Source organism: Peromyscus californicus, unplaced genomic scaffold, assembly GCF_007827085.1.
Source record: "Peromyscus californicus insignis strain IS unplaced genomic scaffold, ASM782708v3 Scaffold_9__1_contigs__length_137607984, whole genome shotgun sequence".
NCBI classification, from domain to species: Eukaryota; Metazoa; Chordata; class Mammalia; order Rodentia; family Cricetidae; genus Peromyscus; species Peromyscus californicus.
In genome coordinates this window covers 68,686,355-68,713,597 of record NW_026294617.1, presented here as the reverse complement: position 1 = coordinate 68,713,597, position 27,243 = coordinate 68,686,355, and the positions used below count along the sequence as shown (strand labels likewise).

Below are 27,243 nucleotides of genomic sequence, written 5' to 3'. Positions count from 1 at the left end.
TTTTCTTCTGGGTGGGCGGATTCTGGGATTCTTGGCCTGTGGAAGTTATTTTTGTAATTGCACCATGTGTAGGGGAAAAAAAAGTGGCTGTGAACAAATTTCTGGATCATCTGGCCCAGCTGAGCAGTGGCCATGAGAACAGCCAGATTAGTGGCTTGTAAATTCAGCTCCGAGGTTGAAGAGTCAGTAAGAATAAGGCTGCCTGAAGTCCAGTGTGGTGGCTTATGCCTGTAATCCCTACCCTTGGGAGGGTCAGGCAGGAGGATTTCTAGGAATTTGAGGCCAGGCTAGGCTGAGATACATTGAGACCTTGTCTAAAAAAAAAAAAAAAAAAAAAAAAAAGAGGCAACCTGGCTCAGTTTTCCCCAGTACCCATCTACCCCAACCTCCCCTAAACTCTAGCTCTGTGCTCCACAGCTCCATGAATATTCTGTCCTGACTTAAGGCCATCATAAGATGACATTTTGCTCAGGAAATGGTCAAGAGGGTCACATCAGAGGACAGAAGTGTTTTTAAAATAATGGTTCTATGGAAATTGGACAAGATCACCCTGTTTCCACTCCCTCCATCTAATGATAGGGAGCCTAGAGGAATAGAATTAACCAGCTGGGCTGGGATTAAAGGCTCAGGGCATCTTAGAATCCACTGAGCGGATTGAGATAGGGATTGATGCTGCTGGGTGGCCAGTGCATAACTGGACAGACATTCAGGGCCTGTGTGAAGCACAGGGATGGGGCTAGATGGCAGATGTGGGACTGTGGGAGGGGTGCAGTTTGGAAGAAATGGGGTGCAACTAGGTCAGAAGGGGGAGAGGCATTTCAGGGTATGCTCAGCACCCGCATGATGTTGGTATAGCCAGAGCCAGGTCGCCAGCCTGTCACCACAATCACCAGATCACCAACACGGAGGAAGCCCCGGAGCTTTCCTGGGGGGTGAAAAGTGACAGTCAATGAAAAACCCAGGTCACCATCACCATCCACCACCTCAAAGCTACCCTGTAAGAGGGAAGGAATGAGGGGTGTGTGTGTGGATGGACGCAGAGTACGGTTTCTAAGCGTTAAGCCTTTGCAGCCATATGGTTGCACTAATGGGACAAGGGCAGGTGTGGTCGTGATGATTATACAGTAAAATTTAGGCCCAGCTCCTCTGGCTTTCTGCCCCCACCTCCTTGCTCCTGTGTCCTACTAGGTGTGGCAGACAGCAGCAGACTTCTTCGGGAGACTTCTGCTCTCCCTCCCTCCCCCTCAGCTTAAGCTCCCTGCTTAGCGTCCAAGACATTTGTCCATCTTAGTGGTTCCTAGGGAAACTCTTGGACCAGTGAGGACAGGCACAGCCTTTGGGTCAGGGTGAGAAGCCAGGCTGGGGAGCAGAAGGGTAAGGTCTCAAAGGCTTACCACTTTCGATGCCAAATTGGACCCTTCGGTCCACATCATCTGCCCAGACGGCCTCTGGCGGCTCACGGTAGAGCAAGGGGAAGACTCCTCGGGACAGGTGGACCTGCCGGGCAGCCTGGGCAGAACGAGTCACAGCAATGACAGCTGCCCGAGGTCGGTACCGAGACAGAAGCTGAGCTGAGCTGGATGAGAGGGAGACGGTTAGAACATCAGTGCTGACTTCAAGAAACTAGAGTTTAAGTTATGGCTCCAGATGTCACTAAGAAACCATGTTGCCCTAGGTAAGTTACACTTCTCTAGCCTTTGGCATTCTCACTAAGTACTAAGTACCTATCAAGGCTGGAGAGGTGGCTCAGCCATTAAGAGCACTTGCTGCTCTTGAAGAGGACCTGTGTTCAGTTTTCAACACCAGTGTGGTGGCTAACAATTGTTTGGAAGACCATTTCCAGGGCCTCTGACACCCTCTTCTGGCCTCCACTGGTGCCACACACGCAAATGATGCAGACGTGCATGTAGGCAAAATGTCCATCCATAGTTAAAAAATAATAATAAACAATATAAAACCCAGTCTAGAGAGATGGCTCAGTCCTTAAGAGCGCTTATAGTTCTTGCAGAGGACCCGAGTTGGTTCCAAGCACCCACATCAAATAGCTTACAACTGCCTGTAACTCTAGCTTCAGAGGATTCAATGCCCTCTTCTGGCCTTGGGTACTGTACACAAATGTGCATCCCCCCTTCCCCACATACATGCATATAATTAAAAATAATAAAAAAATTAGAAATGTAAAAACCAGCCAGCAATTCATGGTGACACGTGCCTATAATCCCAGCATTTGGAAGATGGAGGATGAAGGATAAGTTCAGGGCTATTTAGGTAAATTTCAGACTAGCCAGGACTGATGGGACCCTATCAGGAAAATCCCATCAAACAAACAACAAAAGAGGGTAAAACTGTCTAGAAGATGTGTATTTATATCATATCCACCCTCCATATGACACTTAGTGTTGCTTGTTAATCCTCACAGCCCCATGGGGGAACAAATGACACTCACATAGACCCAGGGAGACAGACGGCTTGTGGGGCCGAGTGAGTTACTTAGGGACTCACTGCTAAGTCTGAGAGAAAATCCTCAGAGGGCAGGCTTACTGGGCTCTTCAGCAACACCTTGGCACTGTGAAACGCTCTCAGCCCCTGGAGCCCAAATGCCCCGAACCGAGGTGCTTAGATTATCACCTGCTGAATCCCTGGAGCTCACTGGCAGAGGTCCTAAGGTACCCAAGAGCTGTCTTTCCTGGTCGCTAGCATTCGCGGCTATCTCTTTTCTTGCCCTAAAGCGACACTTTTCATCACGCATTGTGTCAGCTGCTCCCTCACCAGAGCCCTGTTTCCAGTATGTCTCTCACCGGCCAGTCGTGGTTAGCACAATGATGGCCGCTGCACAGCACTTGAAGGCAGCCTCCACGGCTCCAATAGCAGTGACCTCAGTGGGGTCACGGCTCAGTGGCGCTGCCCGGCGTAGCTCCTCAAACAACTGGCGGTGGTACACAGCAGCCTCTGCCTCTCGGGCAATCTGCAGGCACCAGTAAATCAGGTTGGGAAGAGTCAGTGGGGTCCCAGAGGGGTCTGAGTCCCTGGTCCATCCACTTTCGGGACTGAGTTCCTACCGCATGTTGCATCTTTACAGCCTCCACAGGGAAGCTGCCCTTGGCGGTCTCTCCAGACAACATGATACAGTCAGCCCCATCCAGCACAGCATTGGCCACATCGCTTGTCTCCGCCCGAGTTGGTCGAGCCTTAGTGATCATGCTCTCCAGCATCTGGGTGACACCATGGATGTCAAAGCTGTAGAAGTCACCTTCTGATTGGGGACCCTGCCCATTGCCATTTCTATGGAGGCTGCACTCTTAGGATGCCAGGATCACAGCGAGACCCTGGAAAGTTCATGTCATCTCTACCTAACGTTGTCCTTTGTGACCAGACACTAGACAGCAAAGTGTAGACTGAGGTTGCTCAGCATCTTGAAAGTGTAGCCCAGGGTTCACTCCGTACCTGTGTGGCACAAACAACTGGCTTGCCAGCCAGGTTGCAGCGTCCGATCATCATCTTCTGAGCCAAGAAAACCTTCTCGGCTGGGATCTCAATGCCCAGGTCACCCCGTGCCACCATGATGCCATCGCTCACCTCTAGAATTTCATCAAACCTGGGAGGTTGAAGGAATCCAGACTATGGCTGAGTCAGGAAATGCTGGGAAGTGGTGTGCAGGAGAGGGATAATAATGGGAAACAGAGGGCTGATGGGAGCGATGGGAGCAAAACCCAAGCCTCACTTCTTCACGCCTTCATGGTTCTCGATTTTGCTGATAATTTTGATGCCCCGTCCTTCCGGCCCCAGGGCAGCCCGGACTGCAGCCACATCGCTGGCTTTCCGTACAAAGGAGGCGAAGACGATGTCCACATTATGCTCCACCCCGAAGCGCAGGTCCAAGAGATCTTGCTCAGACAGCCCAGGCAGGTCCACCTCAGCATTTGGCAGGTTCACACCCTTCCTGCTGCCCAGGACACCACCGTGTTCCACTTCGGTCAGCAGCCCCTCTGGGCCTGCGGGTACAGAGAGAGTCAGTGTCTGTCAAGGCTGACACCGCTCTATAGGCATGGTAGAGGAAACTAAGTTTGAAGCCTCGAGGAATCAGGGACTTCTGAGCCCTTCACCCCCTCCACACACACCAAGAAGAGATATCAAATGCCCAGCCCCAAACCGTGTTAAGGGCAGGGGACCACCAGGACAGGTGGGAAAGTAGGCACAGCCAGGGGAAAGTATGGGTGACCTAGAGCAGAGCAAAGAGAAGAGAAGGTGCCCTGTCTTAGGGCACCTTCTGAGCAGGAGGCACTTCCGCACCGATTTTCCGCACCACTAACGAGATGAGGCCGTCGTCAATGTAGATGCGGCCCCCCACTGCTACGACTCGAGCGATATTGGGGTAGTCCACCCACACTGTGTGTGCGTCGCCCCGTGTCCGGAACTCCGGGTCCACAGTCACCAGCACCTGTGAGCCCTTCACAATCTCCACCTCCGACTCTGGGCCCTGGGGGCGAGTCCAGAGAGACATGAGTTTCCAACGCAGGAGGGTAGGACCAGCGCTGACCCTCTCTCCCGCCCCCAGGGCTCTAACACTCCTCTGGCCCCAGGCTGACCCATAGGCTTCTCACCCCCTGCAGGATCCCGGTGCGTATCTCAGGTCCCTTGGTGTCCAGGGCGATGGCCACAGGCCTGTAGCTGAGCGGAGAGGCTGCAAAGCTCTCAGCGGCCTCTCGGATGTTGGCGATGGACTCTGCGTGGTACTAGCCGTGAGAGCAAAAATTTTAAGGGCAAGTGGGCAGGACCTGGGGCATCCTCCAGCTCCACCCTCCAGGACCTCCCCACACCTCATGAGAACCATGGGAGAAGTTGAGTCGAGCAATGTTCATCCCGGCCTTGATCATCTCCTTGAGGCGTTCCACAGAGCGAGATGCTGGCCCTGGAACCAGAGATTCCGCTATGAAGTTCCTCCCAAACCTGATTCACCCCCAAACCCATTAGCACCCTCTGAGAGACTGCCCCATCCCAGTAGTCCTTCATTCTTGGAAGTTCCACTCCAACCAGCACGCACCCCCTTGGGAAGGCAGCTTGTGGGGATGTTTAACCTCAGCCAGGCCTTAGGTAGCTTTGCTAGCAAGCGGCTTGACACTAAGTGCCTCACTATGGAGGTTGCTCTAGGGGTGAAGGGTCGGAACACGAGGCAGGCCAAGTAGAGCTGCGTTCTGTCCCGTTTTCCATCCTCCTCATCCTAAATCAGCAGCAGCGTTTGATACATATTCCTCCTTCCCCTCCCTTCCCCACCTCCTTTCTTTTTTTATTTTTTATCTTTTTTGTTGTTTGGTTTGGTTTTTTTCTTTTTTTTCCCCCCGAGACAGGATTTCTCTGTGTAGCTTTGGAGCCTTGTCCTGGAACTTACTCTGTAGACCAGGCTGGCCTCGAACTCACAGAGTGCTGGGATTCCCACCCTGCCTCCTTTCTCGAGGCACTGAAGATGGACCCCAGGGCCTCCTCCATGCTGGGCGAGTGCTCTACCACTGGGATGCCCCCTCCTTTGTTTTTCTGTCTGCCCTTCTTTTCTTCCATCCTTCACAGTCCTTCCTTCTGAGACAGGGTCTTCTGTAACCCAGGCTAGCCTTGAATTTGCTATGCTACCGAGGATAACCTTGGACTTCTGACTCTCCTGTTCTCACCTCCCCTGTGCTGGGACTAAGGATGTGGTCTACCAACCCCCATTTACACAGTGCCAGGGGCAGAACTCAGGGCTTCATGCTCACTAGGCACGTACTCTACCTGCTGAACTACACACCCCACCCTCTTTTCCTTGAGACAGGGTCTCATGCAGCCTAGGCTGGCTTGAGTTCTTTTCTGTTTGCTTCATTTTAGTGTGTGTGGTCAGAATCCACCATGTGGGTTCCAGGGATCGAACTCAGGTCATCAGACTCCATGGCAAGAGTCTTTACCTGCTGAGCCATCTTACCAACCCCTGGGGCCTGAATACTTGATCCTCTTGCCTCCACCTCTCAAGTGATACTGTTAAAAGAGTACACCAGGAGGCTGGCTCTACATCATGCAGTGTGTGTGTGTGTGTGTGTGTGTGTGTGTGTGTGTGTGTGTGTGTGTGTGTGTGAAATAGAAAGAGAGGGAGGATGTGAGTGATGCGTGTGTGTGTATGTGTACGATGTGTGAGTTGTGTGTGCAATGTGAGAGCTGTGTGAGTATGTGTGAGTATATGATGTATGAGCAGTGTGTGTGTGATATATGTGTGTATGATATGTGTGTGATGCTCGAGTGGTGTGTGTGGTGTGTATATATGCAGTGTGTTTGTGTGTGTATATGGTATTTGTATGTATGTGTGTGTATTGGCTGTGTATGTGCATGTGTGGTGTGTGTGTGTGTGTCTGCCTAGACCTCAGGTCTTACCATGGGTACCTTGACTCTGTGACCCCAGCTGTCCTTGTACTTGGGAGACAATCTGTGTGCAGATGACACTTTCTTTCCTTTTTCTTTCTTTCTTTTTTTTTTTTTTTTTTAGGTTTTTCAAGACAGGGTTTCTCTGTGCAGCTTTGCGCCTTTCCTGGATCTCGCGCTGTAGACCAGGCTGGCCTCGAACTCACAAAGATCCGCCTGCCTCTGCCTCCCAAGTGCTGGGATTAAAGGCGTGCGCCACCACCGCCCGGCCCTTTTTCTTTCTTATTGATTTTTGAAACAGGGTCTCTATTTAGCCCAGGTTGGTCTCTAATTCACAACAGTCCTCAGAGCTCAGTTTCTCCAGTGTGACTTTGAATTAGTTACATTTTAATAAGTCATTGCTTAGTATTTGTTGTCCCACCTGCTAGACCGTTTATTTACTGGTCTACTCCCAATCCCAAACCTTGTCTTCCAGGTACTACTCAACAAGTGTTTGTTAAACTGGGTGTGGTTTCACATACCTGTGATGTCACTGCAGTAGCCTTACAAGAAAACTAGAAATTCAAGGCTAAGACTATATAATATGGGCTATCTAACAAGCCTAAAACCACCCAAGGCTACCTGAGACCCGTCTCAAAAATGCAGCCTCAAACAGGTGCGGTGGTGGCGCACGCCTTTAATCGCAGCCCAGCACTCAGGAGGCAGAGGCAGGTGGATCTCTGAGTTTAAGGCCAGCCTGCCCAACAGTCAGAACTACAGAATAGAACGACCTTGTCTCAAAAAACATCAAACAACTCCCCTCCCCCGCAAAAAAAAAAAAAAAAAAACCCTCACAAGTATTTGTTGAATGAATGACCATATCAAAGGTTGCAAAAAGAAGGAGGAACGTGGAGCCACGCGAGCTTACCAATGGTAGCAATGATGCTAGTGCTCCGAGCAGCCACAGGCTCTGAGTCGATGTCCAGGAGACAGAGGTGTTCAAGGAAGGTGTCTGCCATAGCTGCGGGCAGCTGCTGCTGCTGGAAGAAGGCAGTGCCCAGCTCCTGGGTCAGCTGGGCCACACTAGCCCGCCGAAGGTATCCCGCTGGCCCTGCAGGAGAAGGGCACTCAGGGTCGTGCACAGACACCTGCTTGCCCTCCATGTGTCTCCCGTCCATGCACACTGTATCCATTTAGCTCTCCAGTGTGTGGGAGGCCTTCCTTCAATCGGGAGTATCATGCACATGTTACTTCATTTGGTCTCAAGGGTCCTATAGAGCAGGCTCTTAGGCGCACTCTATCCCAATTTTACAAATAAGGAAAAAGACTTCAAACGATAAAATACGTTGTCCAAGAAAAATGCATCTTCCAAGTAAGGTGATTCAAATCTGGGTCTAGCTAACCCCAAGCTCAAGTTCTTAATATCCCTTCTAGAAAGACCCTTCCCCACCCCAGCCTCCTTTCAGACCACTCAGCCTCAACCTGCCAGATGGCTCCTTCAAATCTACATTTCATTATTGAGCTCCGGAATCACCCAGTTCCTTTTCCTAAGACCCCTGTTTACTTCCTTCCAGCTCCAGGCCATTTGCTGGCTTCCCGGCTCCCTTCCAAGCTCCCTCCCTTTACCCCAGCGCTGCTCCAGGCCCCAGGGATCCTATAGCTTGACCCAGCCCAACTCAGGAGAGCATCCTGCCCAGAAGTACCCTCCATGCTGCTTCCCACCTGCTGTGTCTGTGGGTCTGCTTTATGCTGTGGGCTGCCAGTGGTGTGAGGCTGGCTCAGACGAGCTCAGCCCCGAGGACTGGTTAAAATATAACCAGCAGCATCTCTCTTGCCAATGGAAGCCTTGTACACCAAGGGCCAGAGTCCAGGAACCACGGGAGTGCCCCGTGGCATCCATGCTGCTGAATCCCCTTTGGCCCGTCTGCAGAGCCTGGATCAAAGGCTCAGATCAGGTCCATATTTAACACAGGTGATACTGTAATGGACGTCCTTCCCCCAAGGCCTCCACCCCCAGCTCTGACTGTACCCTAATTCCCCCTCTGTTCGGTGGCATCTCTTCCTCTTCTTACCTCCTGGAGCCCCACTTAGGGCAGACTTCGCTAAGTCCTTTTGGGACCGAGAGATCCGTGGTGAGAGCTGCTGGGATGGAATGTTCTCTTGGACAGACATGCTTCCAAAGTGTGGGGCTGGCACTGCAGGCAGCACAGGCTGGGAGGAGAGAATGCCTTAACTGCTGTTCTTATCTGAGGGAGCCAGAGAATAGAAAAGGGGCACACCCAGGGGGCAGCCCCATCCCCACACAGTCCCTTCCTCAGGACTCCCAGTTTCTGTCCCCACCTCTCCCCTTCCCTAATCCAGTTTTCCTGATCAGTTTTTAGTTCCTTCACGCTGTCCGGTCTTCAGCTCCAGTAGAGAGACTGATGGATTGCCAATGACACAATCCCTTTCTCTTTGTATTTTCCTGAAGAGAGTCTTGGGTATATTCTCCACACAAGGGCTTGAAGGCTAGGGGCTAGAGTGTGGGAAAGAGGGAAGGAGAACCCTTTGACAGTGTGAAAGCTAAAGGCTACCTCAGTTTCTCCCATTTGTTTTTCTGTGAATCCAAAGATGGCACCATGAACATTTCTAGGCACTCATTAATAAACTTGTCTAGGTTGTCATTGATCAACCATATTGATAAACACTTGGCCAAACTTCCTCAGCCATCACACGGATGCTTCACCCAACTCACTGTTTATCACGGCACTAGGGAGAATGACTTGCATTCCTGACCACCATGAGGATAAGCTGCAGTCCTGCTGGTAAAATTCCCTATAACCCTCCTCGGACAATCTGGTACTTACTGTTGTCTTTGGAATCCCAGCTGGCCCCATTCTGGGGGTTCCCCTGACCCCATTCTTGGATGACTTTGATAAGACAGTGGTAGTGTCTGGAAAGTCTTTGGTGGCATTATTACTATGACATTGGCCAGTGTTTGCCACTGCCATCTAGTACTTATTGCCCATCTTCTCTGTGGGAGTCAGGCGGACGGAACCTTTCCCATCTGCGGATTATAGTATAGTGGGGAGACAGGTTGATAGCAAGGCAGCACATGAGTGCCATAAGCTAGGTAAGGGATGTCAGGGATGGATCCCAATACTGGGGCAGTGAGGCCAGAGGGAGCAGTGATGTATCTTAGATGTCTCTTAAATAAGATGAGGGTTTCTTTGATGTGATTCTGCTTCAGTTGAAGTGCTAAGGAGGAGAAGGAACCAGCAGGGACAGAGGGAACAGTTTTCTGTAAGTGAAATAGATGCCGTAACTCTGAGAAGGAAGAAGCTTGCTGTGTAAAAGAGGCTGGATGGGAGAACATGGCCATAGTAAAACTGGGCACCTGAGCGGGGCCGAGTATTGATGGCAGGGACATAATAGAATCCAAATAAGGTTTTAGGTAGCTCTAGCTGATGGATGGAGTCAGTAATGGATGCAGGCCTTGGGAGCCGATCTGGGTTCGAGGTGATAGGCTAGCCTGGTGGGCCTTGGGAGTAGATCTGGGTTCGAGGTGATAGGCTAGCCTGGCTGGCACTGTGGAGAGGGAGTTGTCTGTGAGATGTGTTTTGGAGAAAGGCAGACAGAGTGGAATATGCAGGAAAGAGAGGATTCCATTCCATGGCGCGTAACGTGGAAAAGTCTAACTTTTTGCTGGAGTCGACTACATGTCCTGTCTATCTGCCCTTCCAGAACCAGTACTGAGGCAATATAGGCAGGAGGAAGCCATCTTTCTTTGAGGCTGGCCTTGAAGATGTGAGAGATAATTCTGTAACACCCTACCTTCCTGGGATAGGGGAGCAAAGGGCTTTCCTGGGGAGGTGAGGCACAAGGCTTCGGGCTGGGTGGGGTCTTCCGCGGACTCTGACCTCCTGCACTAGTCACAAAGGCCATCTGCGTCTAGGAGGGCCTTTTCTAGAGCCAAAGGACTAAGGAGGAGCTGAGGGGTGAAAGGGTGCAAAGGATATTTCAAGGGGCCTCTAAGAGAACACCCAGGCGGGTGAGAGGAGAGTAGTGTCTGTTGCCCACTGAGATAAGAGAGGATAAAATAGGATAAAAGGTTTCAAATGGGGGAACCCAGCCGGGCGATGGTGGCGCACACCTTTAATCCCAGCACTTGGGAGGCTGAGGCAGATGGATCTCTGTGAGTTCAAGGCCAACCCGGTCTACAGAGTGAGTTCTAGGACAGCCAGGGCTACACAGAAATCCTGTCTTGAAAACCAGGCAAGCAAACAAACAATGTGGGACCCAGGCTTCCGTTTTGGCCAGGCTGTATTTGAGGTGTCGGTGAATCACGGAAGTCCAGGGCTGACAGCTGGATTGTTCCTTGAGCACTCAGCACTGACATACCCTTGCTTTCCTGTCAAGACAGGAGGACCCAAGGAGCTGAAGAGGTGAGCTGTGCATCCAGGTCCACTCCAGACCAGACTCTGCTCCCTTCTGCTCTGCTTTGGGGCCAGAGGCCAAAGACTTTGTCCCATGGCTTCTGGAGTTTGGTCAGGGGAGACTAGCACCATGAAAGACTAGTTGAGGAGAAAGAGGCTGAGCACAGGCTCCTAGCAGAGGAGCCTCTCTGTCCAGATTCTAGGAACCACCTCCACCCTCAGCCTTTTGGGTCATGAGCTCACAAAGGCTGATCTCGGCTGGTGTGCTGCAGTTTACTGACCCCGCTGCCCAAACCTCCACAGATAATCCTGTTAAACTCAGACTCTCTAGTCTGAGGGAATACTCCACTTCCTGGAGGAACTGTGTCCCAGGCTGATAACTATCTGGAGAGAAAGTTGCGCTTGAGCCGGACCTGACCCCACTGGATTGTATTCCTTGGCTCTGGGGACGTTTCCGTGGAGGGAGGAGGAGAGCCTCAGACTCTGGAGTTGAAAATGAGAGTTAGGTGGTGTTGGGCAGGTGAGCACCAGGGTCCTGGATGTCAGCGTTTAGAATACGGAACAAATAGCGTTGATAACTCGTCACCAGAAAGGGTATGGCAGACATCAAGGACTGCAGACTGGAGCCTCGGGCTTGCAGAGTCAGGCGGACACACTGGGCCTGTCGGTGTTTTGTCAATATTATTTTCTTTAATCGAGTTTAACTATAATTCTGAGTGCCTATCCCTCCTGTCAGGAAATTCCACTGCTTTTCTCAGGCTCTCCTCACCCAGATGCAAGCATCTCCTCATTGCTTCTCCGTTCTCTCTAAGGGTGCTACATGTGTGAATCATTGATACCTCTAGGTCACAGGTTCTGGGCCCCAGTTCTGGGTGCAGCTCACAGCTTCTGAGAACCAGGGCACTCCCCCCTTCCCACCCCACCCCTGTCTCTGCTTTCCACACACAGCTCACACAGGCACATCGAAACTCGCACACGTGCACACACTCAAGTGCACCCCACACCTCCAGCCGCCATGGGCAGCAGGGTCCTCCACCTCAGGAGGCTTTGCTCGGCACACCCAGCGCGAGGCCTGAGGCGGCCTGAGAGGGGCGCTAGAGAGCCGCGGCGGCCTGGGCGAGGCGGGGAATTCGGCGTCAGCTTGGTCCCCTGTGAACTGAGATAACCAGCCGGGGGAAGGGTGCCGGGTGATAAGGTCGGAGCTGTGAAGCTTGCTCGGGTCGCTGCACGCGCCCCAGCCGCTCCTCCCTCCGCGGAGGCCAGGTGTGTTCGAAATGTGCTTCTGCAGATTTGGGAGGATGCTTGTGCCGCACACGAAGTGCACGTTCCACTCTGGAACCGGGCCCCTGAACTTCCTGTATATCCTGCCAGAAATAGGCCATGAAGAGAGGAAAGACAGGGACGGACCAACAGCAGCACAGAACGACAAACACCCGCCCACCCCACCTCCCCACCCCGGCTTTCTCCCGGCCCTACCTAGCAAACCCACCGTGGACTCATTCCCACTGAGAGCTCAGCTCAGTTTTTGTCGGGGACTCCCTAAAATGCATCCACTGTACCCCTCAAGTCTCCAAGTCGGGGATCTGTTGGAGTGGTCTTAGAAGCTTGTCTGTGCTCAAGTCAGCTTCTGCCCTGTGCACCACCACCCCCATTTTCTTTAATTTTCATTTATGTATGTGGGTGTTTTGTCTGTATGTAAGTCTGTGCGCCATGGGGGTGCCTGGTGCCAGCCAAAAAAGGGCATCGGATCTCCTGGAACTGGAGTTACAGATGGTTGTTAGCTTTGCTGGCACCCTTAAAGAGGCTTCGTTTCTTCTATAATTCGGTTACTTTAGAAAACACAGGAAGGCATATCTTTTAGAGCAGGACTGTTATATCTCAGCTACTTAGAGAGCTAGAGCAGGAATATCTCATGTCCAAGGCCCACCAAGACTGCAGAGAGAGAGAGTTCAAGGCCAGCCTGGGCAACTTAGCAAATCTCTCTCCAAATGAAAAGGTGGGCTGGTGAGATGGCTTAGTGTGTGAAGGTGTCTACCTCCAAGCCTGAGTTTCATCCCCGAGGACCCACGGGGTAAAAGGGAGAAGTGATTCCTAAAAGTTGTCCTCTGACTTGCCACACCCATGCTGTGGTACCAGTGTGCCTGTACACACACCCATACACACACACATAGATTTTAAAAATGTAATTAGAAAAAAAAAAATGAATGAATCTGGCCAGGCACTGAGGCACATGCTTTTAATCCTGCCACTCAGCTGGATCTCTGTGAGTTTGAGGCCAGCCGGGTCTACAGGGCAAGTTCCAAGTCAGCCAAGGCTGTTACATGGAGAAACCCTGTCTTGAAAAATGAAAATAATAATAATAATAATAATTTGAAGGAAAAGAACGAAAAGTAAGCCAAGGTCTGGGGAAGTGGTCCAGTGGTCGAGCTCTGGCCTACTGTGTGTGAGGCCCTGGGTTCCGCTCCCACTACCACAGGGAAAGGGCGACCTAGAACATGTCAATAGCGACAAACCCAGCAGGTGTGGCACTAGCAAAAGCAGAGGATGACAAAGCCAGTGTGCTCTTGAAGGCAACCTCAGAGAAGTCTGGATTCCCACGAGGCCTCAGCACGAGCTGCTAGTTGACCAGAAGTACAAGGAAAGGGAGAACCTGGTAAAAACCCGGAGACGTGAGGGCCCAGAATGCGTGATGTGACGAGAGAGTGACTGCAAACCGAAAACAGGAAGGAGATGGCTCAGTGGTGAAAGAGCACTGGCTGCTCTTCCACAGGACCCAGGTTCAATTCCCTGCACCCACATAGCAGTTCACAACTGTCTGTAATTCCAGTTCCAGGAGATCTGACACCCTCACACAGACACATGTGCTGCAAAACCTGTGTCAAGATTTAAGGACTTTTGAGCTTGCTCCTTAAAATAACTATACAGACAACGTGGCGGACACTTGTAATCCCTGTGCTGGGGAGGCAGAGACGGGAGCATCCCGAGGGCTTGCTGGCCGGCCAGTCTAGCCTAACAAGCTCCAGGCCAAGGAAAAACCCTTTCCCTGAGGATGACAATGGAGATTATCCTGTCCTCCATAAGCACCCGCACACACGGGCATGGGCCCCACATGTTCACATACAACACGTGTAAAAATGGTGTGACTCCACAAACACGGGGTTGTGAGGATGTCTCAGTAGCTAAGGACTGAGTAGCTAAGGGCTGAGTGCTGCTCTTGGGGAGGACTGAGCGATTCCCAGCAGTCATTGCCAGCTCACCACCACTGTAACTCTAGGGGTTCTGAGTCCTTCTGGCTTCCGTGAGCGTCTGTACTCACATGCACAGACCCACACAGAGACACAGACACACAAAATTAAAAATAAAAGAAAGCTGGGCTCAGTGGTGCAAACCTTTAATCCCAGCACTCAGAAGACAGAGGAAGAAGAATCTCTGGAGTTCTAGGCCAGCCTGGACTATATAGCAAGTACCAGATGGTCAGGACCACGTAGAGTCTGGAGGAGGGGGGGACTCAACAACTACGTGCTGTGTGTGGGCCTTATCTGACGTCTGAACTGAGCAAAGAAACCCGGGGGCTTGGGACATGGATTGGGTCTAGTACAGTTAGTTTTAATGTCAGCTTGTCATAAATTAGGATTGTCTGAGCAGGGACCCTCACGGAGAATATTCTCCTGGCTACCTTAGTTGGTGTGGGGCCTCCAGCCTCTAAGTCCAAGTACCTACTGCGATTCCAGCATCTCAGGTATGATGTGGATGTCATTACTGTTTTAAAGCTTCCTTAATAATTTTTTAATTTAATTTTATTTTTCGAGACAGAGTTTCTCTGTGTAACAGCTCTAGCTGTCCTGGAACTTGCTCTGTAGACCAGGTTGGCCTTGAACTCACAGAGATCCACCTACCTCTGCCTTCTGAGTGCTGGGATTAAAGGCGTGCACCACCATCGTCTGGCTTAATAAATTCTAACAAGAGAAAAAATAAACAAACAAACAAACAAACAAACAAATAAATAAATGATTTAAAAAGCCTGGCACAGTGACACACGCCAGAGGTTGAGGCAGGCAGTTCCAGGACAGCCAAGGCTACACAAAGAAACCCTGTTTCCAAAAACCAAAAACCAAACAAAATAAAATCAAATCTGATGTGTATGTGTATATATTCATATGTATCTCATTGGTTCTGTTTGTCTAGAGAACCCTGACTAAAACAGTGTAGTGTATTAAATAACACTGAGGCATGACTGCTAATTTTGTTTACCAGTGTGTTGGATGAAGTATTTATTGTTAAGATGATATTAATGTTGGGAGGTCCTATTTTAAACGACTCAACAAAAAAGCGGGATGCAGGTGGGACAGACAACAGGAGGGTGAGTTGATAAAAGAAATCATTAAAATGTTGACAGTTGTCAAAGTCTGGTACTGTGTGCATGGGGGTTCAGTAGACTGCCTTTACGGGTGTAAAAACATCCACGTGGTTTTGCTACTGCAGAGCTCCTAGTTAGCTGCAGAGCAGTTTTGAAGGTCTACAGCTCAAGTTAGCCCTTGGATTCCAGCAGTTTTAGCAAAAAAGGCTGTTTGTAGCAGGACGCTGCTGCTACTATGGAGAACTTAGTGAACTTCATTAGCTCTAGTTTATGCTCTCAGGAGGTCTGGTAGTGTGACAATATTGTGTTACCTCCTTGTAAGACCCTGAATGAAGTAATGGCAGGTTTCTCCTTAAAGGGAGGGATTAGAATCTCTGCCGCTTATCATAGTCCACCAGTAAATCCATTCCATAAGGTCGGCGGCTTTTAGGGGTCCCCTAAATCTTTCCTTAGGTTTTTAAGGAGGCCTTATGGAATTAAGATTGTCTGTTGCTTCCTTATCTAAGCCTGTAAACAAACTGGAGCTGACTGAAATGCCTTTTGTCTTAAGTCTGTGTCCTGTAACTTCTATCAGAAGCTGATTCTCTTTAGACTCATCTGACTCATGGTGCAAGAAAGATTCTTAATAGGGAAGGGGGTGTTCAACTATTCACCACAAAGAGGCCTGGGGTTCCTCCCAGTCTGCAGCACCTGTGGTGAGGTCCATCATAGCTGGCACTTCAGGGATCGCCCTTACGACTCCCCAGAGAGACTGCCTCATCTCTGGACAGCCTCCGCCAAGCAACACCCCTGCTTTCTGAGTGTGATTGGTAGATTACTCTTCCTGAGGCTGGGTACCCAAGGGCGCCAGGTCTTGTATAATATTAGAGGGACCAATTTTAATATTATACATCCCAGGGGCTCAGGAGAGAGAACTACAAACGGCGAAGACTATTTTTGGGAAATAGAATCTCAGCACACCGAGCTCTATGGTCCACTTGCTTTAATTCCTCTGGGATAACATCCCATTTACACAGCTTCAGTTCTGTTCTCGTGCCTAGCTCCTTTCTTGGCTGATTTCTCTCTATATTTATCTACTGCTCCCTCTAAGTTCTATCTTAATTCTCTCGTCTTAATTCTGCCTCATCTAGGTCCTTTTCATCTCATTCTTACCCAGCTAGTACTTCCCCATCTGACTCTTCCTCATCTTCCATCTCGTCCACACGTACTCTCTGGTCAAAATCCTCCTTATCCCTCTCTGTTCTCCATATCTAAGTTCTCTCCAAGTCTCTCAGGAGTCCAGTTATAAACCCAAGCAATAGCAATCCCCTGGTTGAGTAAGGTCCGCAGGCTTGAATTCTACGGGGTCATAAAGGTAGGTAAGAATTTTCTTCAGGCAGTGACCACCAGGCTTTCTTTTACAATCAAAAATGGGAGTGGCAAAAGAGGTCAACTGAGTGCTAATGACCAGTTAGTACATGAAAACAGGGTTCTATGTGCTCAGTCTATATTCCAAGAAGTGGTTAGGTAAGAAGTTAGGGGTCTATAAAGTTATTAAGGCTGTAAGAAACCAGGGTCTGAGCTAAATTGTGTAAAGCTATTATTTAAGGTCCACCTGACCTAGGCGGTGTCTCCTTGTGGAATTTACCTTAAATCAGGAGACTAGCATGTGGTGGTCTGGACTGTTATTCCTGTTAGCCCTTGAAAGTGGCTAAGGGAGATATCTGATTCCAGTACTGAAAGGGGAGAAACGGATGGGCTGCGGGGAAGGAGGCCTTTCCTGAGACTGTTCTCCAAATACCTGGAATGTGTACGTCCAAAGAGAGATCAGTCCACACTGTTAGCAATTCTTAGGGAAAAGTCAATTGGGAAAACTATGAAGGCACACATGATTTTCATAACAGAAGACAGCTGATATATAGCAAGCTAAATAACACCAAAAGCTCCTTGGAATTTGGGTTCCTCTGAAGGAATTCCTTGATCCCTTCAGGTAGCGGCTTTGCCATAACCAGCTGAGTTCTTATAATATTTTCCTGAGGCCTGTAGCAGGGAACAGCTCTGACATGAGATGAGTCATGATAAATCTTGTAAGCTACAAAGTTCTCATGACTTATTATTACATGCCATCCTTTCATATGACATGGATAGAGATTTATACTACAGTTTGATTATATAGTTCAAACAGGCTTATAAAGTTGACAGATGCCTTTTAGCTGCTCAAGCAAAAAAAAAATCTTTAACTGACTTGTGCACACTGTACATTCTGTACTTGTGTTAATGGAGATATGTATGTTTTTTTTAAAGTTTGTGTGTTTTTAGAGCAAGGGGACCAGACACCAATAAAAATGGGTGCCCAGCTGGGTGGTGGTGGCGCATGCCTTTAATCCCAGCACTGGGAGGCAGAGCCAGGAGGATCTCCGTGAGTTCAAGGCCAGCCTGGTCTACAAAGCAAGATCCAGGACAGGTACTAGGAACTACACAAAAAAACCCTGTCTCAAAAAACAAAACAAACAAACAAACAAACGTGCCCAGGTGATCCAGCCTCTCAGAATGCCTCTGTTACAGTTTCCTCAGAGTTCTACATCCAGAACAGCTTCAAGGCTGTTGGTTCAGATGATCATCCAACCTCCCAGCCTACTCCAACCAGGACTTCAGATAAGACATGCACTTTCCCATTGCACCGAGACTGGACAACAAATAATACAGCTAACTCTCCCAGGACTTGATCATTATCTCAATTTTTGCAGGGTCCCCTAAAGATTCCAGTGCCCTCAGACAACAGGAAGCAGTCTAGAGAACATAACACCCACATTCCCAAAAGGTGGGGTGGATGTTTTTTGGTCATTCGATGGTTTATAGATGTTTGTCATCATGTAGAGGTGTTGGTTACAAGTTGTTATTGGTAATGACCAGGAAAAAAGCTGAACAAAGGAGATTAGATTCAATGATCTTGTTCTTAAAAGGAAAGGGGGGGGGAGATATAGAAATGATAGGCTAAAAGGGTAGATTGTTGAATTTAATTTTAAACTAAAAAAAAGCAACTACTAATCTTAAATATTTTACATTGGTATGGATTTTGTATATTAATACAAATTTAAGGTTATTTTTTATTATACTCTTGTTTAAGGCATTGTACCTATGCAGCTCATTTAAAAATGTTATGTAAAGTCTTAGTCTTTAAAAGCTATATAGGATACTAAAGACATGCAGGTTAATAGTTATTTATAATAATCAAACCTGTAGTCATATGAGGCATGCTTTCAAGGTTAAATAGATATATTTTAGATAGGTGATCTTTAGGCACTTCAAGGACCTACAGAATATGGCATTTAAGATTTTTTTAAAAAATTTTATTTATTTATTATGTATACAGCATGTATGACTGCAGGCCAGAAGAGGGCACCAGATGTCATTACAGGTGGTTGTGAGCCACCATGTGGTTGCTGGGAATTGAACTCAGGACCTCTGGAAGAGCAGTCAGTGCTCTTAACCTCTGAGCCATCTCTCCAGCCCCTAAGATGTTTTGTTAACATAGGGCTTTCATGACAATGAGACTTGTCTGCTCCTGGCAGCACCAATTTACTTCAGAGAAGATGGTGAACATCCAAAAGAGTTTGCTTTCATTGTGGCAAAGCTAACCATTTGAGCTAGAAACTGCTGCTATTACATTGGCTGCTGGCAGTATACTGTACAAACCAGACAAGCAGGACACAAAGAAAAAAGACTGCCAAACTTTGCCAAAAAAAGGTAGGACAGTCCTTCAAAATTCCTGCTTCATAGGAAGGTCTGTCAGACATTCTAGGCCTATAGGCAAAAGATGGATGCCCCAGTGTTGCAGAGGAACCTTGGGTGACTTTCCATGTAGCCAAATGTCTCTGTTGTTTCTATAGTTTTGAAAGTTGCTTGCAATTCACTTTGTTTATTCAGATAATATTATATCCTTCTGAGGTGTTTGATGGAGTTGAAGACTAGATAGTTATACTTTTCTTTAGTTATGACAGAGGTAAATTAGGTACAAAACTTTGGACTTTACAAGATATGATAAATAATGGAGTATTTTCTTTGAAATTCCAATGCAAATGGACTGGATGCTGTAAATGTAATTCTTACCTGGTAATTGTTCTTATTGTATATAGTTTTACCATGTTAGAGTTAAAACCTTTTCCTTTTTATTTAGACGAAAAGGGGGAAATGTTGCAAGGTATTTGATACACTATGTAAATATATGTTAGTCTGATTGGTTTAATAAAGAGCTGAATGTCCAATAGCTAGGCAGGATTTCCAGGTACAGAGAATGCTGGGAAGAAGGGTGGAATAGCCAGCCAGAGATGGAGGAAGCAGGAAATGGGCAGTACAGAGTAAAGGTAATAAAGCCACAAGACAGAAAGTAAATTAATAGAAATGGCTTAATTTAAGTTATAAGAACTAGTTAGAAACAAGCCCAAGCTAGCAGACCATAATGTATCGTCCACATCCTAAAGCAGTATTGCTGTGGAATGATCCTTTGTACACTGTGGTGATGTGTTGCTCAAGTTGGTTTAATGAAGGACTGGCTGACTGGTAGCCAGGTGGGAAGTGTGGGTGGAAAAACCAAATTAGGGACTCTGGGAGGAAGGAGGGTGGAGTCAGAGGAGTCACCAGCCAGACAGAGAGTAAGCAAGACATGCTGGAGAGGTAAATGCCATGAACCTTGGGGCAGTGCATAGATGAATAGAAATGGGTTAATTTAAGTTGTAAGAGCTAGTTAGTAATAAGCCTGAGCTATTGGTCAAGCATTTATAATTAATATTAAAACTCTGAGTGGTTATTTGGGAGTGGGTGGTCGGGACAGGAAAACTCTGTCTATACAAGGTTACTTCAGTCTACTTACTACGGAAGAGACTGAAACCCTGGCTGAGTGCTTCAATGAAGATGGTGGGAGAGTTTATGAACCCTTGAAGTAGTCTGGTCCAGGTTAGCTGTCCTGCTGTCCCCAGTTCAGCGTCAGTCCACTCAAATGTGAAGATGGGCTGACTCAGTTTTGACAGGGGGGTGGAAAAGAATGCATCTTTTAGGTCCAACACAGTGTAAACTTTGTGCCCTGGTGGTAATAGACTGAGGAAAGTACAGGGAGTATCGTAGGGTCAGGAGGTGGGGTGCAGAAGGGATGCATCTGAGGCCTAGGCAGAGGCTGGTTAAGGATAGGGAGTGTCGGGGTTTGGAAATGCAGGCAGAAGGGTCTTTGAGTGTAATGAAGAGGGCTTTGGGGTGTTTGGAGAGTGAGAGAGTATGCAAATGAACCCCGATGAAGAGAAGGGATTCAGGAGTGTCCCGGAGCTGTTGTCTGAGAAAGAAAATTTATGTCACTTTTGGAAAGCAGATCCTTTCTTAGTAAGGGAATAGGGCATGAGGGAATGAGGGGAAAAACCTTGAAAGGAGCAAGTTAGGGGAGGAGTCGGAGGGGTTTGAGGGGCTGGAGGACGGTTGTGTATCTGACTATGGATGAGGGAGACGGTGAGTGGGAGAGGAGAGGAGGGCGAAATCTGAAACAATTTTTCATAGACCTTAAATTACTTTCTTGGACCCATGAATGACTTACTCAAACCTTAGGACTTTCTTAAACTTTCATATCTTTATACCTTAACACATTTTCTTGGACTGTCATAACTTCAGACATATAAAAATATGTAACACGAATCTTAAAAGGTCTTATAGTAAAAAAACAAACAAACCCAGAGCCAGATATTGGGGTTGAAGCTGAAAGATCAGAAAGCAGAAGAGCCAGCCACTAGTTCTTCCCTCTCTGAAATCCTCAGCCTCAAGAGAGCGAGTTCCTGTTTCCTCACGCCTTATGTACCTTTCCATGTCCTGCCACATTACTTCCTGGGATTAAAGGCTGCGTCTCTACTGCCTGGCTCTGTTTCTCTCATGTAGCCCAGTATGGCCTTGAACTCACAGAGATCTAAATGGATCTCTGCCTCCCGAGTGATAGGATTAAAGGCATGTGCTACCACTGCCTGACCTCTATGTTTAATATAGTGGCTGGCTCTGTCCTCTGATCCCCAGTTAGGCTTTATTGGCATACACAATATATCACCACATGTATAATGTGTGTGTGTGTGTGTGTGTGTGTGTGTGTGTGTGTGTGTGTATATATATATATATATATATATATATATATATATATATATATAAAGCGTGATCCTAATTAGTCTTAACAACAAAAACTCAGGAGTCAGACATCAGGGTAAGAACCTGAAAGACCAGAGAAGCAGAGCAGTCAGCCACTTCTTCCCTATGATAAATCTCAGACCGAATGGGGGCAATCCTGTCTCTACCAATCCTCAGACTGAATGGGCCAGAGATCTTGTCTCCACCTGCCTTATATCCTGTCTTCACCTCCCCAGCTCTGGGATTAAAAGTGTGGACCACCACCACCTGGCTCTATTTCTCTTTTAGACCGGTTCAATCTTGTGTAGCCCAGGGTAGCCTTGAACTCCTGATCTTCCATGGATTCAGTGTCTGGGTTGTGAATGTCCACCCGGTGCCCCACCACCATGCCCGCAGGTGCATCTGCCCAGCATCCCAGTATGTTTCTCTGCACATGTGGGATACCCTCAGGGACCCCTCTCCAACCACCACACACAATAATTCATAACATTGGCAACATTGGCACCCAAGGTTGCCAGGCAAACCCACTGCTTTCTCCTGCCTGCCAGCAGTCTGAGGAGCTCTGGGATCCTGCACTACCCATCATTTTTCAGGCTGGAGCACCACCCTAAGCTACCCCTCCAGCCTGTCCTGGATAGGACAACATATTCTGCATAGCTGCTTCACGCTGAAACAGGACACAGGAGGACTCTGGCTAGTTAAAAGCAAGGAGGGAACCCAGGCGTGTGGTTATCTGACCTGGCTGTAGAGGCAGGGAACAATTACGTTTGGCTGGGCTGGTCCACATCACACAGACAAGAGTCTCTGCTGACATCCGTAGCAGGGAAAGCTCTGCAGGTTGTGGTCCACATTGCTGCTCCGATGTTTCTGCCAACCCACTGAAATATATAGACTAGAGACTGGAGTTAAAATTTATGAATTTAGGGGCTGGAGAGATGGTTCAGTGGTTAAGAGCACTGGCTGCTCTTCCAGAGGTTCTGAGTTCAATTCCCAGCAACCACATGGTGGCTCACAACCATCTGTAATGACATCTGGTGCCCTCTTCTGGCCTGCAGGCATGCATGGAGGCAGAACACTATACATAATAAATAATTCTTTTTTTTTTTTTTTTTTTTTTTTTTGGTTTTTCGAGACAGGGTTTCTCTGTGTAGCTTTGCGCCTTTCCTGGTACTCACTTTGGAGACCAGGCTGGCCTCGAACTCACAGAGATCCGCCTGCCTCTGCCTCCCGAGTGCTGGGATTAAAGGCGTGCGCCACCACCGCCCGGCAAATAATTCTTTTAAAAAAAAAATTATGAATTTATTTGGAACCTTTTGCCCATGGTCTTCATAAATTGAGAATCTGAGTACTGAACCCAGGGCCTTGCACTTGCTAGGCAAGCGCTCTACCACTGAGCTAAATCCCCACCCCCAGCCAGTGCTCTTAATAAATTGAGAAGAGCAGAGACACAGGGCAGTGCCAATGGGTGGGATTTCAAGGGGCAGGTCAGAATGTTAACAATTGTTCATAAATTTTAACTCATTTTCAAGTCAAGTCGACCTGGTTTTCCAGAAGGTCTTTGTGGTCTTTTGGTTTGAAAACAACAGTCTATACAATAGGAACATAATTCTTACTACACTTAAGAAATACAAGTATCAACATCAAGATTCTGGGAACAGGTCTGAGAGTTGAATAATAAGAGGAATGGACGCTCTGTTTTGTTTTGTTTTGTTTTTGCAGATGAAGTAAATTATTTAACCCATATTGAAATCAATAGTGAAGGCAGAAATGGGGGAGTCAGCCTCTAACAGTTCTGGCATGTTGACGCCTGTCTTAGTTGACATCACTCCCTCCTTAAAATGGAGTTCCCAGACGGCAATCTGGTTCTTCTTGGACATCAACATTGTAGCGACTGCACAATCTGCAGTCAAGGCTGGAAACAGTCGCAGAGTTTGAGTGCTGGTGTTGCAGGTCTGCACCCACACACCTAGCCCTATCCTTCCGGTTCATTTATTTATTATTTTTATTTCTGGCTCTGTGTGTGTGTGTGTGTGTGTGTGTGTGTGTGTGTGTGTGTTCATGCTGATGCCACCCAGGGATGCAGGAACAGATTCATTTTTCCTGCCCTCTAAAGAATTAAAATGCAGGAAAGAAGAGCTATTGAGAATACTGGGGAGTCCCAGCAAAGCCATCATACGATTCCTGGAAATCGGGTCCCCCCCCTTCAGTTCTTAGTTTCCTTAATAAAAGCATTTGAGAACAGAATCAAAAGGAAGCTCAAGGACAACCCGTTAGAGTTTAAAGGGGGACCCCAGGACAGGCCACCTGTGAATTTCTGCTGCTGGCAGGGGAAAGACAAGGGGAAGAAGGATCAAAAGCCTTCCCTGAGATAAGATTAGGTAACAGCTTGGCGGTTAGCCGACCTCAGGCAGGCAGCCAGAGTGGGTAGGAGCTTTGGAAGAGGAAGACCAGCAGGTCCTTTGGAAACTTAAAAACATACCTGGGCTCTGGCCAACATCTGAAAGAAAAAGACAGAAGAAAAAAAAATAGTCCCACTTTTGTGAGTCAGGCCCCAAAGGTGGGCATCACAGCTGAACCTCTTTTAGACTACCCTGGGGGGAGGGAGAAAGACAGAGGAATTCTGAAAAGGAAACATTTTCTTAAGGTGGACCCACATTATCTTAAGGTGGATCTGCTTGCCCAGGGAGGGGTGCTCCTCTAGCCAGGTCCATGACCTACCCCAGTGGATTAAGAAAAGAGATAAAGGCATGTCTCCACCTAGAGGTGATTCTGTTCTTTACAGCATGTGTTCCTGGGGCATATGTCCACTGTGGCACAGGTGTCGGGGACCGGGTCTACTTTCACATTGCTTCACGGTCTCTTGTTTACTGTTCATATGCCAGGCCAGCTGCTGGGGATTTTCCTGTCTCTGCTGCCACCTCATCACAAGAGCATGGGTTTATGGGTGACTATTACCACCTCTGCCTTTGTATAGGTTGTGGGGATCTGAACTTAGGTCCTCAAGCTTGTAGAACAAGCGCTTTATCCACTGAGATATTACCCCAGCCTCCTCCTTCAGATTCTTACATACGCTCTAGGAATTAGTTACATACAGATGGGTTTAGGTTTCATATAAAATACAGGGGTGCAGGGTGGGGTTTGTCTGGAGAGATGGCTCAACAGTCAGGAGCATGTACTGCTTCTGTAGGGTCTGAGGCCCAGCACCCATCAGAAGGTTCAAAAGTTCCTATAACCCCAGCTCCAGGGGATCTGACATCTTTGACCTTGGGGGGCACCTGCAGTCATGTGCATACCCACACATAGACACACACACAAACACACACAGAGAGACAGACAGATAGATACACACACACACACACACACACACACACTTAAAAATTACTTAACCAAAAAAAAAAAAGGACGAATAGGATACCTGCAGTATACCTGTAGCCTCAACTTCATGTGTCTTGTTGGAGGTCCCACAGTTGGCTAGAGTCCAAACTGGGGACAGGAGCACAGTGCATGCAAACTGCTTAGGAGGATTAGGCCCAGAACGTCCACTATTTCACTATTCACTGTTTTGGGGGCAAGGATGATGTACTCTCTTCTATAGCGGCTTCGAGCCGAAACGGCGCGTAGATGGTCAGAGTCGGACAAGGATGGAAGGACAGTCAAAGGTAAGGAGGGGATTTAGGCAATGGGCATTTATTAGAAGCATATGGTTATCTGACCCAGCTGTGGAGACAAGGAACAATCACATTGGCCAGGCTGGTCCACATCAGCCTTTAGCAAGTCCAGAGCTCGTGGTCATTTGGAGTAGGTAGCAGTCAGCAACCGACGCTTGGGTCTGTCTGCCAGCCAAATGGAAGCCTGTTGAGACAAGTTCAAACTAGAAACAGGAGTTAAAATTCATGAATTTATTTGGAAATTTTAGGCCCATTGGGAAGTGGGGGAGTTCCAGAGAGAAAAATACCCTCCTCAGGAATAGACAGATGTGGAAAACTCAAGCTGTACTGCTGTACTATCTGGAGTCCTTTTGACCCCTGTGAAGTGGATCCAAGTTTCATGACTTCTTTTGATCCTCTGAAGCTTATATGGATTCTTATTTTATAAAAGGACATAAAAGTTTTAGATATATTAGTATTACCAATCAGCATTGAAATCCAAATCATAGAAAAAGCAGGTAATGGGTATCTGTAAAACAGCAGGAGTAGACCCATACCATTAAGTTTGTATTTGGAAGAAAACCAAAGAAAACCTAAAATCTTGAGCTTGTGACCCAAACAGTATCAGAGTTTTATTAATATTAAAATCAGAACTTTTGAAATCTTAATATAACAATATTATAGAAAAGGAAAGTAATCTGAAGCGTTTAAATCATCTATTTATATCTTTGTAGCTGGTATTTATATCTTGAATCATTTTCATGAGACCCTCAAAGCTTGCATAGACTTTTATATCCTGAAATCTTTATATATCTTAAAACATTTTTAGGCCCTCAGAATTTGTATAGACTTTTATATCTTACAACATTTTCTTATCAAGAGACCTAGTAGCTTTAGAAAAGTAAGCCTTGGTTTTTATCTATAAAATGAGCTGGCAGGCTAGAGAGATGGCTCAGCAGTTAAGAGCACTGGCTGTTCTTCCAAAGGTCCTGAGTTCAATTCCCAGCAACCACATGGTGGCTCGCAACCATCTATAATGAGATCTGGTGCCCTCTTCTGGCCTGCAGGCAGACATGCAGGAAGAACACTACACATAATAAATAAATAAATCTTTTTAAAAATGAGCTGGCAAGTTGGCCATACCCTTATACATTTAAATATTTTAAAGACTGTTCTTTAAAAAAGGTTGAAAATCTCTCAAATGTCTTCCTGTAATATCAAGAAATAAAATACTCACTGTATTTTAAGAGTAAGAAAATATGGCATAACCATAATCCGTATAAGGTAAAAAGCAAGCTCCAATAATGCAAACAATCCAAAGACCACTGGGATTCATTCACGGTCCTTTTCGGTTCTTTTACTTAGAGGCTTGGCTCATTTCTTTGGCCCTGCCCTGGGCAACATATGTATAGCCTGCCTTCTAGATCTTAGCCTGCTCCAGTTCACGGTGGCTGGTGCTTCTGGTGACCACCACCTGGCAAATCTGTTAACGTGAACCACTGCAACTGGACTCTCTTTGGAACTCTAGCCCGGCATATATTTGTAACCCTCAGCTGCAAAGCTCAAGGTTCAGAACTTTTTCGTTTTTTTTTTTTTTTTTTTTTTTTTTTAGAAATAGCTAACTTTCCAACAAGGCAAGCAAAACTTTTCATAACCTCCCAAGCATTTTATTGTCCTCACCCCGGCTTGGGAGAAGCCCAGCTCGCTGGCATGGGAGGCGGGAGGCTCTAGCCGCAGAGCTGGGAAGGCGGGTCTTCTGGGGCCAGCGGGAGGCACAGCAGCTTGCTGCCCTGCCCACAGGGAAAGTTGGCTCTCTGTGAGCAGGAAAACACCTTTCCCGTCCTTTCCAGCCTTATCGCCAGCATGCGGCGCCACTGGTGCCTGAGAGCCTGGCAGGGACGCAAAGGTCTCTGGGCCCCTGCCCACGCGAGGGCATGCTGCCCCTGCCCATGCTTGGACCACGGACAGGAAGTGACTTTCCATCGGAATCAGAACCAGCTGGGCAGGCAAGCCGAAGTAGCCGCCACACCCAACAGTTAGTGCAAGAGGTTTGGGAGCAAAGAGAGTGAAAGACCGCGTTAGAGTGGGGACTTAGGAGAGACAGGCCCCAACCTCATCAAAGATGGCGATGAAGCAAAATGACCTGTCTGTCTTTGACCTCAGTCATGATGGAGCCTGACCACACGATCACCCTCATCAAATATGGCAACAGAGCCATATGACTTGTCTTTGACCTTAGTCAAGACAGCAGTACATAGCCCAAGAAACCTCGGATGTAGTAGATGGCTGGCAGAGGCTTATTTCCCACCACTGAGGCAGAGAGAAATGAGATCCAATG

At 47.8% G+C, this 27,243-nt stretch overlaps 1 protein-coding gene across 2 annotated transcripts; it reads right to left on the bottom strand.

The window, feature by feature from the left end:
- Positions 1–355: 355 nt before the first annotated feature.
- Pklr (pyruvate kinase L/R) lies at positions 356–8,529 on the bottom strand. Of its 2 annotated transcripts, none has more exons than XM_052730869.1 (11): positions 8,430–8,529; positions 7,286–7,468; positions 4,818–4,909; positions 4,602–4,733; positions 4,283–4,477; positions 3,722–3,984; positions 3,445–3,595; positions 3,060–3,212; positions 2,799–2,965; positions 1,395–1,576; positions 356–925 (listed from the first exon to the last, which is right to left on the bottom strand). In XM_052730869.1, exons 1-11 carry the CDS (start codon positions 8,527–8,529, stop codon positions 819–821), a joined length of 1,725 nt encoding a protein of 574 aa, XP_052586829.1. In that variant the 3' UTR covers positions 356–818. The 2 variants fall into 2 exon arrangements, with proteins under 2 accessions (XP_052586829.1, XP_052586830.1); XM_052730870.1 differs by having other exon boundaries at positions 3,722–3,992; positions 4,291–4,477.
- Positions 8,530–27,243: the final 18,714 nt, after the last annotated feature.